Source organism: Leptonotus elevatus, chromosome 12 (genome assembly GCF_054856555.1).
Source record: "Leptonotus elevatus isolate MCC_2025b chromosome 12, RoL_Lele_1.0, whole genome shotgun sequence".
NCBI lineage: Eukaryota > Metazoa > Chordata > Actinopteri > Syngnathiformes > Syngnathidae > Leptonotus > Leptonotus elevatus.
Genome location: NC_141250.1, coordinates 10,947,883 through 10,966,889, shown reverse-complemented (window position 1 = coordinate 10,966,889; position 19,007 = coordinate 10,947,883). Strand labels below are relative to the sequence as shown.

The window sequence follows — 19,007 nt, the reverse complement described above, 5'->3', positions numbered from 1 at the left end:
AAACGACATGTTTTCCGCTTCGAAGTAATGCTCCTGAGTCTGAACATACTTTCCCAGCCTCTGCCACGCGTCATACACTCTTGAAGGACTCTTCCGGGATCTCCTCATTTATGTCATCACTTTGATGACACACACCTTGTAGGACATTTTATTGTGAGAGTGTGTGTATGAGTCTTTATATATGTTTATCTACTCAATTGTTGGGCATAGCAAGTATAAATTTGACATAAAGTGACTCTGTGGGAGGCCTTATAGAAATGCTTTTTGATTCATTTTTATAATAATTAATAGAATTATATTTTAATTTCTATATCCTATATAATTATGGGATCCATAAGTATATGATAAAATATTTAATAAACTATGTATTTAAAAAAACTGTAAAAACAATGCTGAAAAAGACAAACATATAGAAATAAACATGAACAATATTTTTTTTTCTATTGAACATTACATTTAGAGCTGCAGCTCATTGATGTGGAATATAATAGAAAAGTACATTTATTTCAGGATTTCAATTAAAAAAATGCAACTCATATATGACAGGTTCATAAAAAATGCATAGGAAAAAATATATTTTTTTTACTTTAACTACTGCTACACATTACGTTTTGCACAATATTGAATTATTTTGCCTGATGAAATAGGTGTCGATTTGAGGTGCAGTCGATTTGAGGTGCAGCTTTGCAAATGAGTTGACGTGCGCTACAATTAATCGCGTCATGTCGTCAATTAGTCATCACTGGCCCTGATCAGCCTGAAGCTTTAGTCCTGATGGGTTTGTTGCTTACTTGTCTGATTCAATCCCCACTCCGTAATGGTGTGAATAGTGAATAACATTGCTTCACAAAAAAAATAAAAATAAAAATAAAAAAAATAAATAAATCTAATGATTTTTTTAAAAATAAACATCCCTGCATTTTTTTTTTCAAGAAACATAAAACACCATTTTTTTCTTTGCACAATATACGTTAATGTCTTGCAGTAGCATTCAAAGCCAACAGGGCCCTTGCAAGGCTCTTCCACACTGTTCACAAATAAAATGAAAAGACAGCAGAAGCACAGATAATATTGTCTGTATTTATTTTCATTGGAACACAGTTTTTTAATCATTGTAGCAGTAGTTTTCATACTTCTCGAAAAGATCGTGACTTGTCAGACTCGTTTTTATAAATCATTTCATCAAAGTCGTTTGTAAAAAAATTAAAGAAGTTAGTCCAACTAAAGCATCTATAATATTACAATATACTGGTAGTGTAATAGTAATAATAATAATAATAATCATAATCGCAATGATACTTCTATATGCCTTTCCCACCCTATCCCCATTTCTAGAGTTGATAAAATCTTTCCACATTCACGCTCGCAAACGGAACCACAACCTCTCTCTCTCTCTCTCTCTCTCTCTCTCTCTCTCTCTCTCTCTCTCTCTCTCTCTCTCTCTCTCTCTCTCTCTCTCGACAAAGCTGAGGATTTAACACATTCTCTTGAACATGAATGATTTCAGGTGCTCGAAATAATCATAATAAAAAACCATCAGAAATACAAAAAAAAAAATCAAAATCATGACATCAACTGAATACACAAAGAGGAGGCGAGAACACATATTGTTCAGCATACAAGGGAACGTTTTTACAACCAAAACAAAGCAAAAAACATCAATGGGCTTCTGCATAGATCCACAGGAGAGAGAAGAGAACAAGTACGAGACACGTGGGCAATAATCGGGCTATTTGCACCATACAAATGTGCAAGTCAGAAAAAAAAAAACATTGATCTTTGTATGTTGGCGTGTGATATGGAAAACAAGCATTGGCTACAACTGCTACAGACCACAATCATCTGAGCTGTAGACTGAATAAAATCACATATAGGAACAAACAGTAGAGTGACGAGATTGAGTGTGCGTAACCAAAAGTGGGGTTTACATAACATGTCGTTCTCATTGTTGTTTGCACACAAAACTGTCCATCCATGACGCACGCGTATTCGACACTCCTAAACATATTTTCAATGTGCTTCTGGTGAGGTTTGTTGATGTTTATGAGGTGAAAGCCAAAGGTTCTGCGACCCTGACGGACCCTGTTTACTTCCTGTTGCTCTTTATGCTTTCAACACCTTGCGTCTGTTCAAACTTCTGATGTGTCTCCAGTGCTGTGGGAGTGGTGGTTTTGGATTTGGGGGTAGGGGGCAGAGGGGGGGGGGGGGGGGGGGTAGCCCACCACAGTTAGCAAATGGCGCTGTGCCGGGATAATAGTGTTACATGTTAAATATCAGGGCTGTCCAATGAAAAAGCACATATGTTGAAAATGAAATAATGAAAAAAAAAAAACTAAAATATTTTGGTTCTATATATATTAGGGTAGTGCATCTCTCCAATAAACGACGATTTGATACATATGTCGATACTAGGGGTGTCAGGCGATTAACTTTTTAAAATCATAATTAATCACAACATCAAAAGTTAACTCATGATTAATCGCAAATGTTTATCTGTTCTAAATGTACAATAAAATGTTAAACTAATAGAAACATGGCTGCATATTTGAGTCATTGATACAGTAATTTCATAATAATTCATAAAATCGATTTAAAACTAAAAATATGTACTGTACTGTAAAAAAAAAAAACGAGTGTGATATTGATTTTTGTTGAGGACATTTTTCTGCCACTAGATGACATAATTGCATTTGTAAGATGGTGACAGCTCAGTGCATTTTTCTGTGCACATTTTTAAAATTGTAAAATACAACTTGACCCCTGTCTCCACAATTAGATGAATTATTATTACATTTATTACAGCTGAATTTTGACGCGGACGTGTCTGCTGAGTTGCGACTGGAATTCCCCCAGTACAGGCTTTTCCAAGTAAGCGGTGGTCATTATTCGCGCGTTAAAAAAAAATTGTGGTGTTAAAGGAACTTATATTAACTCAAAATGAATGCACTAATTTTGACACCCCTAGTCGATTCTTTAGGTACGATATGATGATGATGCGATTCAAATAAATTTATGATTGCCTCATATTACATAAAAACAAATTGATGAATAGCTTTGAAATCAGAGGCCAGTAAAAACTTTTATGGTTAAATATTTTTACATTTATTTTAACCAAAAATACTTGCAATATCTCAATGTTTTAAAGTGAAGACAATGCGCAAGTCGATGCACATAATTTGCTTCGGCGGCCAACATCAAATTACATGGTGGGCCAGAACTGGTCCCCGGGCCTTGAGTTTGACATCTGTGATCTAGATCAGTGGTTCTCAACCTTTTTTTCAGTGACATATCTCCTGTGAACTTTTTTTTTTTTTTTTTTACAGCCAAGTATCCCCCCAACCAGTGCAAAGCATTTCTGGTTGAAAAAAAAAAAAAAGCACACAAAACAACTTAAAACTGAGAGCTGTGCCATCATTTTCTGATAAAAAAAAATAATAATAATAAAAAAAAAAAATAAAAAAAAATAAACTCTCTTTGCATTTATGTTGTCTCTTGAACTATTTGTAAATAAAGAGATACAACTAAAAAAGAAAGAAAGAAAAATAATTAATTTCATTTTGTGCACATAAAAAAATATGATCAACATTAAGTGTCTTCCTTTGGGCTTTGAGCTCTCAAAAAGAAATAATATTAACTGAATTTTAGATAAAGTTTTCAAGTAACTGACATATTATAAGTTGGGTCGAACCATTCTGCTATGGGGGAGATGCTGGGTTTTTAGGGCACTGCAATTGAATACCCTATTTGAATATAAAATAAATTATATTTTTCTGAAATATTTACATATACTTTTGAAACACATTTCAATATCTCCCGTACCGCCTGAAGTGCCTTCACGTACCCCCATTTGAGAACCACTGATCTAGATATGTTTACAAAACACAAACGTAATAATATGTATTTGATTGATTGTGTATAGCGCGCTTCTTTTGTACTAGGAAACCCATGCAAAATGAAAGATAAACATGAATAAAAAGTCACAAAACTTGGTATGTGCTTTGCATTGGACAGCGGAGTTGTGTATTTTATTTGAGAGTAATATTAAGGAGTAAACAAATACATTTGTATACATAAATGTGTTAATGTGTATTTCTCTCTGATGCTCTGCCAATTCTCATGCTTCTTTTATTTATTTATTTATTTATTAATTAATTTTTTTGTCGAGTCCTCAGAAAATAACCCCCCTTGTTTAAAACTTGGGCTTTGGGAAACGGATTGCTTTTCACCAAACATTTTCCAATGTAAGAAGTGATCATGAATACGAACCAGAGGACTTGTGTTGATCTAGGTTGCTGCATCTACCAACTCACCCAAATGTTTCTTTATTTGTGAATTGCCACACTATAGAACCCATTCATCTTACATGACACCGTGAACCAGTAGAACCAGATTTGATGTAGGCGGTCCTACGCAGCAAAAAGGATCAACGCTACCATCTAGTGGTTACTTAAGGACTAGCAGCTTTTTCTTTTTGGTCGACCCGGAGTGGGTTTCTTTGCAAAGAGGGGTGAGCTTTAAAAGTGGCGGTCATTTTGTTGTAATCCTTTTATCATAGAATGGTTGACATCAGTTATCGGATCGGACATCGCTTGTGAGCTGGAATGAATGTTGTACTATTTTTTTTTTGAATACCTGATCACTTGAGTTGTGGAGCGAAATAGAAATAAATACAAACTGAAAATAAATAAAGGAATAAATACAATGAGGTCAGCCCTTGAGGTCCCATCGGTCTTTCCTGTGGTCAACATCTACATTTACGCCACACTAATGTCTTCTGACTGACATGTTTATCCGGCATCGACACATTTTTCTCATGGATGACGTGGCTGCTGTTAATTAACATGGTAAAGCTTTTACTGAATGCAAACAAAAAAAAAGAATGAAGTGTATTTTAAAAAAGCCCTTTACTTAATGAAAATTTCGGTCGGAATAGAAACAAAAACAAAAATGGTTGCCAGGCTAATGGGTGTTGATTCTGGGATTTTGGTGCTCGAAACCAATTTGCCACAAACTAAATGATATTCAACACAAGAGCCAGCGGTTCAGTGTGTCTCATCCCCCCCCCCACTCCCCACCAACCCCCCCTTGATGATTGACAGGTAATGTTTAGCATAACTACGCAAAGTTAACAGTTTACAGAGTATCGGACATAACACCCAGTCATCAGGTTGCCTGTGAATTAAAAGGCCTGAGTTACTTTACTAATATAGTTTTGGTTCAGGTGTAAACAGAAAATCAACATTTCGAGACATCGTGACAACTTGGACACAAATAAGCAACAGTTCACAGAGATGGGATGGGAATAAAGAGGTAAGAGACAGACGCTATGGAATTGTAGACTGCAGGCATACTGGACTGTCCGGTCCTGTTTTAAAAAATAAATATATATGAATAGATGAGCTCTTACATAAACACACTAGTATTGATTAGTGTTAGAATCCAAAAAACAAAGAGAACCTGAATGGCAGTTAAATGACTCCCATCACATCTTTGGTTAAGACAGGCTTTGTTCTGTGAGATACAATAATCGCACCTATTAACAAGTATTTTATGCTTACATAACCCTATTTGTGTTTGCACTCTGAATCCTAATTTTAGGTTTACCATGAAGTTGCAAGCTCACCATCACTTTTTGCGTTCTCTTTTGTTAACAAATATTTGAGTTTGATCGTTTGGCTCGCGGTCAAAGGATAACTCTCGCTTGACTAAACTCTCTTTTTAAGCCGTCAACTGGTGATGTGGGGAAAGTCAAGAAAAGATTGTTTCGTGTGATTTTAGAACACACAGGAAGGCAAAAATCAGATTGTCAAAATACTTTTTTGTGGGAAAAATCATAACAGATGCACTTAAAACTCATTGCACAAACAGTGCATGTGCACGTGATCTTAACGCAGATCATTGCTGTGTAATTTGCAAGGGTGAGCATTATTTAACTGCAGTGATTCATGAGAAAGGGTTTATTTAGTATTTGTTTAATATCTCACAAAACAAAGTGAGGGAGACCCATAAACCTGTGTTTAAACATTGAGGCCCTTCCATGAAGACCCTTCTTTGGTGGTGTGATCATGTGACACATGAGAGTTTCCCACTACAAAAAGTCTACACACCCCTGTTAAAATGCCACAAATGAGGTCAAGACTATTACTGTAACCTAAAAAATCGTTTTGAGAGGGGAAGTAAAAACCAACAACTAAAATTAAGTGGTTGCACAAGTATCTACACCCTCTTTTCACTGGGATACTGCTGTGTTATTAACCCAATAATGAAGTTCAAATGTTCTTGTAGTCGTTTCCTGACATTTTTTCCTCTTTTGAGCAGAAGCTTTTGTGATAACACTGGGGGTTATTTAAAATTTGTCATAATTCCACCCACCTTGTCTAAGGCCCCCAGTTCCAATTGAATAAATCCCCGCAACTATAAGAAAATTTATATAGTCCAATGAAATAAATGAAGGCTGAACCTTTTGGCTATAATTTCAAACGGTATGTTTGGTGCAAACACAACGCTGCAATGATCGGCACTAGTCTATTTTTCTTCAGTTGGAACTGGAAAAGAACTGGGGCCTTAGACAAAATGGGTAAAATTATGAACTGGTCAAAACAGCGGTCAGTGTTAGCACAAAGGTTTTTACTAGAACGCAAAAAAAAATAAAATAAAGGAAAGCCTACTAGAACATCTGAACTTTTTCAGTTCATCAGAGTCACTTTAAATAGTGGCAAGTATGTGTTGATTCCCATTTTACACTAATTTGAATGTGACACAGTAAAATACCACCTGCAAGAGAGTGTGTACATGTGTGCAACCACATTATTGGATTATTCTCAAAAAGAAAAAGTTGTCCGGGTTACAGGACACATTAATGGTAGGGATTTTTTTTTATTTATTAGTCGTGGTCTCAACACGTGACACTCACTTCGTCCATCCTGTTGTGTTCAAAACAACTGTCATTGTCATTATCTGATTGTGGGATACTGTGTCACTGTGTGAAAGCACACACAGTTGAAGAAATATCCTGCTTTGCTGGGTTGTGTGTAAAATGCACCAACTGATAAATGCCAGAACTGATGTAGCAACTTTTGGGGATTTTAATGAAAAAAAGGAAAACAATCACTTGCCATGTCACTGATGCAGAAAAATCCCACTTTGCTGTGTGCTGTGTAAAACACACATATGGATAAATGCAATTTGGCAGGATCTCCGTGCGAAAGAGGCTACTGACACCTGACACGCACTTCGTCCACCCTGTTGTGTTCAACGCAACTGCCATTGTCATGTCATTATTTGATTGTGGGATACTGTGTCACCGTGTGAAAGCATACACAGTTGAAGAAATATTCTGCTTTGCTGGGTTGTGTGCAAAATGCACCAAATGGTAAATGAGAACTGCTGTCGCAACTTTGCAAGATTTTGATGTGAAAAAGGAAAATGATGACTTTGACTTGGACGCTATCACTGTGTGAAAGTATACTTTGTTTTGTTCTGTGTAAAATGCACAAAATGATAAATGCCAGAACTGATGTAGCAACTTTTAAGGATTTTAATGAGAAAAAGGAAAATGTCACTGGTGCAGAAAAATCCCACTTTGCTGTGTGCTGTGTAAAACACAAAGATGGATAAATACAATTTGGCAGGATCTCTGTGCGAAAGATGCTACTGAGGCTTTAACTCAGAGCTGTGCAACTTATGATCACATCACCAAAGATGGAGTCTAACCCGGGCCGGAGCTTGTTATTGTTATGCAATACCCTGTGTTGTTGAACAGACTGTGAGCAAAACAAAACAGTGAGGGCTCAATATATTCAGGTAAAAAAAGGTCCAAAGGTTGTTTGCATCAAACAAACAAACTAAATCCGAGCACACGTCACTCTCGCAGTCAATTCTTTTGTTTGTACACATCACCTCTCTTCCTCCTGTTTTGCTAAACAAACAAAAGATGAGACGTGAGAAAGAGAATATGATTGTGGTGCTTCATACTCAGGCAGTGCAACAGAAAAGCATGAATCGGAACACAGTGTAAAAAAGCTGAAGTGAGAGAAACTCAGCCAGCAGGAAGCTGAACGTTCCCACTCAAAGGCTGTGGCATTGTCCCCTGTTCCTACCTAACGGGCTCGACGAGCCCCTTCCCGCTGTGTCTTGATTGGGTTTGTGTGTCTCTTGTGTCAAAGCGTCCCAACGTTTTTTCCTTTTTCTTTTTCCGTTTGGCTAGGAAGTGTTGCCGCACAGCTCCAGCAAAAAAACTGTGGCTGTATTTTTCCATAGTGGTTGCCATGGTGAGGGAATCCCCCTTCTCCCCCCCCCCCCTTTTTCCCCTCTTACCCCCCTTCTGCATCCCACCACCTCGACAACCTCACCTCCTCCTGGCGGCTCCGTCACTCCTCATTGGCAGGGCTCTCCTCCAGAGGCGTGATGGCGGGGAGGCCCAAGCCCGTTGCATTGTGGGATGCAGTGAGGCTGGCGACAGTGTGTAGGAGGACGAGCACCAGCAGGCAGAGTTTCAGGCGGCTGTTACACAGTCTGCACGCTGCCGAGGAGCTGAGGGAGGTTCGGTGCTGGCACGGCGGGTGAGTTCTTTTCAGCGTCCCCCGGGAGACGTTGTCCACTTTCAAGTCCCACCGCACGTCGCAGCACTCCGCCTCGGGGTCCACGCCTGATGGATGGTCCTCCAGCAACCCTGGACACCGCGCACGGGGCGGGTGGCACAGTAACACATTAAACATTAAACTACAGCACTCGCCTGCTAAGGTACAGTAGGCACAATGTACATATTTAAACATTAGCTATGCAGTGCTTTTTTGCTTCTTTTTGTAATGCTCTTTATTTTGATGTACTGTATTTATTGGATATTAGTTTTTGCTGTGTTTGCATTTTGCTGCAGTTTGCCCTACTAGGAATAATAAAGTCTACCCAACAACATACAGTAAATCATGATATAGCGCTACACATATATTATACATTATGAGTTGCATTCACACAGCTGTTTCTCAGCTAACGTTTTAGACTTTCTGTATATCTAATCAATCGCTCTCTCTGCCTAACCAATCATTTTACCTACCCAGCTCACTAGCTGCCTATCCATCTACCTATCTATTTATCCATCCATCTGTCCATCCATCCATCCATCCATTCATTTACCATCAATCTATCCATTTATCTCTTCATCTATTTATCATCCATTCATCCATCTATTTATCCATCCATCCATCCATCCGTCTGTCCATCCAACCATCAATTTATCTCTTCATCTATTAAGCATCCATCCATCTATTTATCCATCCATCCATTTATCCATCCATCTATTCATCCAACCATCCATCCATTTATCTCTTCATCAATTTATCATCCATCCATCTATCCATCCATCCATCCATCCATCCATTCATTTACCATCTATCCATCCGTCCATCCAACCATCCGCTTATCTCTTCATCTATTTATCATCCATCCATCCATCTATTTATCCATCCATCCATCCATCTATTTATCCATCCATCCATCCATCCATTTATCCATCCATCTATTCATCCAACCATCCATCCATTTATCTCTTCATCAATTTATCATCCATCCATCTATCCATCCGTCCATCCATTCATTTACCATCTATCCATCCGTCCATCCAACCATCCATTTATCTCTTCATCTACTTATCATCCATCCATCCATCTATTTAGCCATCCATCCATCAATTGATTTATCTCTTCATCTATTTATCATCCATCCATCCAACCATCTATTTATCCATCCATTCATCTATTTATCCATTCATCATCCATTCATCCATTTATCCATCCATCCGTTCGTCCACCTAACCATCTATTTATCTCTTCATCTATTTATCATCCATCCAACCATCCATCCATCTATTTATCCATCCATCTATCCACAGTATCTATCTCTCTATCTATCTGGGCCGTGCGGTCAGGGTAGGCAAGAGAGGCAGACTACACCCACTGCTGCCCTCTGGTGTTCTTTCCCCTGCATATGAAGAGTAATTGAAACCTTTCAATTACATTAAATTATGTTCCACTTAAATTCCATCCTCCGTGCTTTCCATTTATTTTCTATTGCAATGCAATAATTTATACTGATTTCATCATTAAAATAGCTGAATTTGTATGTTTCGCGATTAAACACATGGAAAGAGCAGCTTCCTATCTATCAAACTGTCGAGTTGCTTCTCATCTACTTTTCTGTCTATCATCATTTCTGTCTATCACACTACACCGCTGAAGATCAAATCTACTTCAAGGAATCGTCATATCACAGTAGAACCCATTTTTTATATTAGGTCAAACAGGGTGATTTGGTGCCCTAGGCGAAAGTGTAGATTTTATTTTATTATTTGTATATGTAGGGCTTTATTTGATATTTTACTTGTTTAAGTGTAAGCAATGGATAAGGGTTTATAACTTACACTAATATCTGTGCATTTCAAAAAAGTGCATGATCTGTTTATTTTCCATTATTTGTTTTTTTTTCTTCTTCATTTGCTTTATTTTCTATTTTAATGATTTATTATCCAATATAATAACTTATTGTACATGATATAAGTTAGTGGGGGTAGAATTAGATAAGTTCTTGTACTTCTTTCTACTCCCTTTGAACATGGAAATTCTGACTTTATAAATAATTATTTTCCATTTTCACTTTTATTTTGTGTATTGCATTTATATGTTAAATAAACCACACCAAAACAAACCAAAAAATAATTATTATATAAAATATATATTCTGTATAACATATTTTGGTTTTGAAAACCTGAGGGGGAAAAATATTTTATTATCTTTTTTTTTTTTTGCCCTGTAATTTGGCACCCCCTCCACTAGATGGCGCCCTAGGCGACCGCCTAGTTCGCCTATGCCCAGGGCCCTGAGCCCAAAAGTCTGTCCCTTGACAGCTCTTAACAATTTACAATCAATCCTCTTCAAACCTTAAGGGATTATTGCTCTGTGTCAGAGCAGGAAGCTTATTGATTTTGTATCATTGACTAGGCAAACAGGAGCATTATTATCTTTGTAAAGGCTAGGATGGCATTACATGAGAAGGTGTACCTGATGTGTCCAGCAATAAAGCGTAAACGTCACATATTGTGCAACAAATATTGCTGCAGAATCACACAGAAGTCAACGACAGTCATATTTGTCACAGCACAGTATGACTGAGAGCAGCTTAATTGATCACAGAGAAGTGAAACCATGTCATTTTTTGCACATTTCTGACAACACTTACGCACACACACAAACAGACGTCCTGTTGCTGCAGAAAGAGTCCGAGCTGTGACAACTGTTTCGACTTCACAAAAGTTGTTATGCATGGAAAATGCAGCTTAGCTACAAAAAAGTATGTCTTTAACGAAACGTAATACTGCATTGTCATGCCAAAATGCTCGATTTTTTTTTTTTAAATTGCTCAAAATTGTGTATTGTAAATAGTTATCTGACTGAATAGTGCACCTGGTAGATGGAGAAAATTTTTTAGTACTGCATGTGCGCATGTAGGTCCTTCTGTTAGCTGTTTGAATGCACAGTATTATACGTTTTATGTTATGTTTAATATATATGTTTAATGCAAATTAAAGTTAATCTTGAATTTGATCTTGGAAACGAACCGTAACAATGGCTTCATGTGCTAATTCACTTTACAAACTGCAACTGTATGTATATGTATATGTGTAAGTATATGTATATCTTTATGTTTATGTATATGGAGGCGGGCTTGTTGACACGCTTTTTATTTCTTGGAATCAATACATCTTACATAAACATGTGTACCAAATGAAAGATGGAAGTCTCAGGTATACATTTTATATTCATGTCACTTTCATATTCAGTTTCATTGCAGGGTTCAATGTAATCAAATAGAGAGTGTAAACATATGTTATCTCACCAAGATGTCACACTGGATTTTGCAACTAGTAAAACGACTAAATTAATGTTGCTTTCCTGTTTTTATTTCTTGTTTTACTTGAAAGTGAACATTGAAGTCAACCAAAGAAAATTTTTAGCATTGATTTTGAAAATTCTGTTGAACATGGTCATTGAGCAAACGTTAACATAAAATATTATGCAACATGCACTGGATTAAAGTCCTTAGGGGCAGAACCATTTTTAAACAAAACCTGACAAACCAATTTCCTCGAAGGGCAATTCTAACTTAAACGTAAACTAATTTGCCAGCAGTAAATTTTCATTGGCCCATTATTTGCATGTCACGTGACAACTAACCCCAAAATGATGGGACATGTTGTCACAAACTACCATGTTTGCTAACACTATCTAAAATTTAAAAATAGCTGAAAACAGAGCAATAATTGCGGCTAGAATTTGTATATGGACGACGCTTAGGTATTTTCAAAACATATACAAAATTAAATAGTTTACTTTCGGTTGTGCAAAACGGTTAACTAGCCCTTATCCCAGCTCACAATGTGCTATTCTTTTCTCAGACAGGATACGATCCCTGACCATATATAGAAAGACAACTATCAATCCACTTTTTAGTTTTGTGCTCTTGTAGAGAACATAATTGCATTGTGACAACTTAGCCATGTGACAACAAGCCCAAGTTGCCCCTACGTGATTCATTCATACACATCAAGTTTCTTTATTCTTGTCATTGTTGTTACCATATCTGTTTTGTCTCAGCCATTATAATTAGCATTAGTAGACATTAGGAGTTGTTTTTAACTTTTAGTCTCCTTTGTAAAGTAGGACTGTCATTAGGGGCAGCAAGCAGCACAGTGATTAGCATGTCTGATTCTCAGTCGGGAGTTCCGTGTTTGAATCATTTGCATGCTCTCCCTGCGATTGAATGGGTTTGGTCCTGGTCGATTTGGTTATATCCAATGCAAAATGAATGAATGTCATCAGGGTCGAACTTAACGCGTCTTCAAGTAAGGAGAGAGAAGGCGCAGGAGGACACCTCATCTGCAGACAAACATTGTGGACGGAGGTGACACATATCGACGTGAATGCACTCGTCACTCCTGTCCTCACAAAGCCTGCCACAGTGGGAGACGAGAGGAACGGCTGGTCCCAAAACTCCAGCAGAGAGTGATGAGTCAACACGTTCCCCCTTGGCGGCTCATTCAGGGTCCAATGAGAATAAAGAGACAGCCCTGAGGAGGCGACAAACTTGGCAGGAGGTCAATGGCACCATCACGGCGGCGAGGGTTAAACACGTCCTTAAGGACGCGGCGATGTCGGGAAGGTCGGGATAATCAGTAGCTTGTGACGTGAGAGGTATAACATTGGGGTCAGCGGGGACACTGGGGACAGGACCTTACAGCTCAAAGGGGTCAAGCAGGGTATAGAATGTGAATGTGGCCGAATCACAGATGTAATGCTTCTTGGACACTTTTAGTATATAGCACAGCGTAGTGTAAATCATTTACAATAGCAATATTGTATAAGTTGATACATCTTTTAAATAACGTGGCCATACAAATGATTTCAAAAAGACACTATTACTACTATTTCCTCAAATAATGGCCGCTGCCATAATAGAGGTCATGACAAAATAAAGCACCTGGGACATCCATTTGTAAAAATGTATGCTATACCCCAAATGGATTCCTCCTTTATTGACTTTACAAAAACAAAAGCCTGTAATGGCTTTACTTTGACTAATAATACAAATTTTCTACCATGACAAATTGTACTTTTATTACAATATGCCGTGTTTATAGACAAAACCCACAAAATATGACATTAACAGGGGAGAGGACAGGGTGCTGTTAAGCTTCTCAACTTTGAGAAAAATGAAGTATAGGGATCTCAAAAAACAATAATATTAGTCATTACAGAGTACAGTACCAGACCTTTATATGTATTATGATAAATATTTTCATTAGGAACTTCTCTGTTCTCTTATGCATGTGCAGTTGAGACCATATAGTCAGTCCCCTGGCCACATAAATACCAAATTAAAGTACAGTATATAAAGAAAAGTGCCAGAACAGCATTAGTAAAATGTTCATAAATATCCAGCTTGTCACAGGAACTAATTTACTCTTAAAACCTAATACAAAAATGCATTGTTTCTGCAACTACTATGCTATAAAACCCATGATACTCGTCAAGACCACTAGGTGGCGTTAGCCATATGTCTATATCATTTATGTGTCTGGTCCTATCAGGCATGCACAGGGACCAAAGTTCACTTTTCTCATTCATGTGAGCCAGCTCAACAAGTTGAACCATTCTTCCTGGCATTCTGTGTTATAGATTGGCATTCAAGAAGTGCACATAAGGGGCCTGAGCTCAAACAATGCGAGCACTCTGACTAACTGTTATTGGGCTCCAGTGTGTATCAGCCTTTTTTGTGTGGCAGTGAAAATAAAAAAATAAAAAAATAAAAAAATATTATGTATATATATATATATATATATATATATATATAAATAGCTGAAAACCGAGAACTTCTGAACTGTGATGCAGACAGGTGAACAATATTCCACTATGCTACTTGGAGCGACATCCCATCATTAATAATTAACACACCCTCATGAATGCATATTCAGTTTTTCCATTTTTCATGTGCCACCTTGCTTCTGCTCCTCTTGCAATTCCCTGCTCGTAATGTTCCTCCTCACCAGCCACCAGACTTCATTCAAACAAGGCACACACTCTACTCAGAGGCTCTGAGCCGAGATTCAAATCAGGAAGCCTTCGCCTGTGAAGCGGACGTGCTAACCACTACCATGCTGAGCTGCCCTACAGCAATACAATTAATGAAACATCACACGGCGTTATTAATCCCAACAATGCCTGCAAGTGACAGTATCATTCTGCAAACACCTTCTTGATCCTTCGCCATTATGTTTCTGTCAGGTGGGTAAGTAGTCATACATTATTTCAGTTTTATTTAATTTTATTATACAGTGGTTAACTCCTCTTAGTACTTGTTTGACAGCTGGGAAATGGTAAAATGTTAACACATTGGCAGCATGATTTTAAGACAATGAGAGTTGAAACTATGGAGCAAATGAATTTACTTTATATTATTTTGTTATGGGGAGAACAAAACTCGACTGCATTAAAAAACAGCTGTCGGTATGATGCAGTCGATTTCTCCATCGCTGCATATTAATATTAAACATATTCAAGTAATAGACTGTTAGATGAAATATCTGGGAAGGTATATTGGTCATTAGTCACACTGTATGATCAGAAAAAGAGAATTAAGCAGCATACCTGTACATATAAAACTGGGGCTGCCTCCGTGAATGAGATCGTCATTGTCCGGCAGGACAAAAGGGCACCGCTGCTGCACTTCCAGGCAGTATTGACTACAGGGGATTCTCTTAGTGCAGTGCAACTGGGTGGTCTGGAAGTACTGAGAACACAGCCACGGCTTGTACGCCAACTACAGATGGGGGAGACACAGACAAAAAAACAAACAAAAAATGACATTTTATTTTTCACACTTTATAAACGATTGAGCACAGAGCTCCACCAAGGCTTCATCCAGATTTGATTTCATATCCGAGCTGACAAAATGTTCGAAGGCGCTACATGAGCGCAAGTTACGACCCCGTCTGATGACATTTAACGGATGATAAATGGGATTTTCTATTCAATTTAAGTCTGAATCGGTAGTTTGGTTTGATATTACAACTGCTGAATCTCTGATAACAAATACTGATAACACTTGGACCGATACTGATAATGTCTATTGTCAGCAAAATAGAATGGGGACATCCTTGAAATATGAATAGAAACCTCGATTCATTCACCAAAAACTATCCATGTTGCACACATACTACAAGAACAACAATATCAAAATAAAACAAATAAAATAACCTAAAATATACACAATTAAAATTGAAAAACATATAAACAAACAAAATAAAAATACAAAAACAAACATATATTTGTAAATAATTTGTATTCAGAAGCATGGAATAAGAGTAGCCATAGAATCAAATAAGGAAAACATGTTAAATATAAAAACTACAAAAAACAAAAACAAATGAACCTGGGTCTGCTGTTGATAACAATTGAAACAACATTACAGCACAACAAATTATATATAATCGCAACATACCATAATTCAAAAAGTGCCTTTTGCAAACAGGAAATCTTTTTTTTCTCACCTACAATTTGGATGCCATTGTGCTATTCTCTTCCTCACACAACAAGGTGGCGGACACACTATGTGGTATTATTATCACCTGCAGCCATTAACTGCTATTTCCTGTGAATTGCTGCGAGGTCTGCAAGTTAAGCTAGCGCCTGCTGGGAGTTCATCGGTGCGCCTAAAAGCAAAGCAGAGAGCGCACCCTGCCAGCACGTTTAGTAAATTTGACAGCGTAAATGCGTATGCGTGATATAACTACAGTAGGAGTATGAGTGCAGGAAATTACTGTAAGCGTTGAGGATACAACAATCGCTGAAATGGCACTAGGTAGAATGCAGACCTCCGCCAGGGATAAAAACAAACACAAAACGATGGTACAGCATACGGTATCAGGCTACTTTCTAGGTTCACAGAGGATGACGAAAGACTTTCTAGAAAATTTATGTAGGTTTTTAAATATTTATTTACAGTTTATTTGTTTATGATTTATGGAAATGGGACAATACCCCTTTTGATAATTGGCAGGAAGAATGGTTTTAATTGCTAGTTAAACTTCTAGCGTGAAAACATTTTATTTTCTTCTATTCAGTAGTTACTGCAGAAGCCACCGGCAGCCATCTTACGTTGTCATCCGCTAAGTGCGCCTAGCTTGAATACATTGAATAATTAGTATTATGGTCCATGCTTTGACAAGTTGTTTTTTCTTTGATACACTCTTGGATCTGGGATTGTTTATTGTTATTAAAAAGGCATACTGCGAATACATTCAGGTTTGTTTGTCAGCTTGGTGGTTAGCGGGTAACTTTGTAGTTCATGCAGGAAGATGTAAGCCAACAGGACTGCACTACTGAATCTGGTGCAAAGGCAACAATTTTATCGTGACTGAAATGACAAAAAGAGAAAATAAACAAACCTACAAAAGTGGGAGTAACAATAGCTCTCTCCTGGGCGGAGATCTTTACAACCATTCCGTATGCCACATGACATTTTCAATGACGTCATTATTTAAATACAGCTTTCAATAAACACAGTTCGGCGTGGCTTTATGCATGACCGATCATGTCATTGTGCAGACATATTTACACGCGGGCTAAAATGTCACCGCTGATAATAATTACGTTTGAAATCAAAAGATAAGCTTGGCTGCACAGTACACACACATACATACACAAACAAGGCACGTACACACACACTGGCCTTCTGTCTCATCTGATAGCCGAGTGTGAATGTCAGAAAATGTGCTTAGATGACCCAATGTCACGGACGCATTAGGCTAATAGCCCTAAATAAATGCATGTGTGAGAATATGTGATGGTACAAAGCCATCTTTTGCTCCTACTTTGACATTTTCCATTGCATCGAGGCTGGTAGCGATAAAGGCCGTTTTCTACCGTACATTACTAACCTGGCTGTAAATAAGTCGAGTCGTGTTTGTTTTCACGGCGACTCAGCAAAACTCACTCTATAGGCCTACACACACACAAAAGTGCATGGACGACGGTCTGACTGCCTATTTTTGTCCACTCACACACGGATCAATGAGTCCAACGCTGAATCATCAATTGTTGGCAATCCTATAGGAGACGCCGGAGGCAATCTCAATGACTGTCGTTCAAGACCACAGATCAAAAAACATGACGAAAGTTGCCCCAAAACAGACGAGTCATGTTCGACATCACGCAATGCTGAAGCAGACGTCAGTAAACGTTCCTGAAGTCGTTTTTTTAATAACTTGAGATTTGATCTATTCTCTCTTCTTCACATACTTCTGTGAGGCCTCACATAAGGCACATGCCACAATTTGCCCCTGGAAGTAGAGTACCACGCTAAACGTCACTTCAGTAAGCATTGAAGGACTAACTGTGTGTCAGGTTTATCCAGTGTTTGAATTTTTCCTTGGTGACTTCGTTTTTTTTAAACGCTCTTATTCCAAAAGATGAACCATAATAACACATGATGTCATTAAAACAAACAAACAAACCTCTGCATACCTCATACAACCTCACTTCAAAAATGAATAATCACTGTGTGTCTTTTGTTCTATGACATTTTTAAAAACGTTTATTTTTAGGTGATTTTTATTTTTTGAAACCAGAGTTCTTCCAAAAGATGCACATCCATCACGCTAAATGTCAATCAAGACAAAGTGTGCATCAAGTTGATTTTAGTTTTTTTACTATTTGTTTTACAAAACGAAGGATCTGCCTCAACAAAGTATTTAGCAAGATTTCACTAATTCCACCACCTCTTTAAATCTGTGGCAATGAAAAAGCAGCGCTAGCAACACTAAGCTAGCATTAGCACTGCAAATCACATTAGCAACTGCTACAAATTATTTAGCATGACTTATTTGTGATGGAGTGTTACCAAAACACTGAGGGCTCATTCGTAGACTGGTGTTTAATCCGTCAACAGATTATTTCTATTTCTAGTAAAAAAATTTTTTAAAGTATGTCAAGTACTTTAAACAAATTGTTGTTCACCACACCAAACTCCAACAATAATTTACAAATGGTTAAATTACTACCTCCCTGATAGTGTCAATCAAAACTAAGTTTTATCATCTTGCAGCTGTCATTAAATGATGCAGGCGTACCTAATGAAATGTCCTGCAACATGACCCTTTTTACTTCTTTGCCGTGGCTTTGAGCACTACTGAGAGCAGCTCTCCAACCATCGCTCTACTGTAGAAGCACCGAAAGGCCCGCTGATCCATCATGCTGCTGTCGTATCTCCAAGACGTTAATGGAGACAGCCAGTGAGCGAGATAAAAATGGCTTGGAAATCTTGTCGGGATGGAACCAAATCGCTCATAACTTCTCTTCACTCACGTCGCCTTTTTTTTTTTTTTTTTACTGCTTTCTCCTCACTTTCAAAGTAAGTGAGTTTGAGGTCAGCCAACTAGCATGCTGCCAGATTTGCTGCCA

At 37.8% G+C, this 19,007-nt stretch overlaps 1 protein-coding gene across 1 annotated transcript in view; it reads right to left on the bottom strand.

The window, feature by feature from the left end:
• Positions 1-1,066: 1,066 nt before the first annotated feature.
• nalf1b (NALCN channel auxiliary factor 1b) overlaps positions 1,067-19,007 on the bottom strand; it is a 101,102-nt gene continuing 83,161 nt past the window's right edge. The window contains exons 2-3 of the mRNA XM_086091628.1: positions 15,195-15,366; positions 1,067-8,671 (exon numbers count right to left, since the gene is read on the bottom strand). Coding sequence (XP_085947754.1) covers positions 8,370-8,671; positions 15,195-15,366 — 474 coding nt within the window. The 3' untranslated portion in view covers positions 1,067-8,369. The remainder of the gene's footprint in view (positions 8,672-15,194; positions 15,367-19,007) is intronic.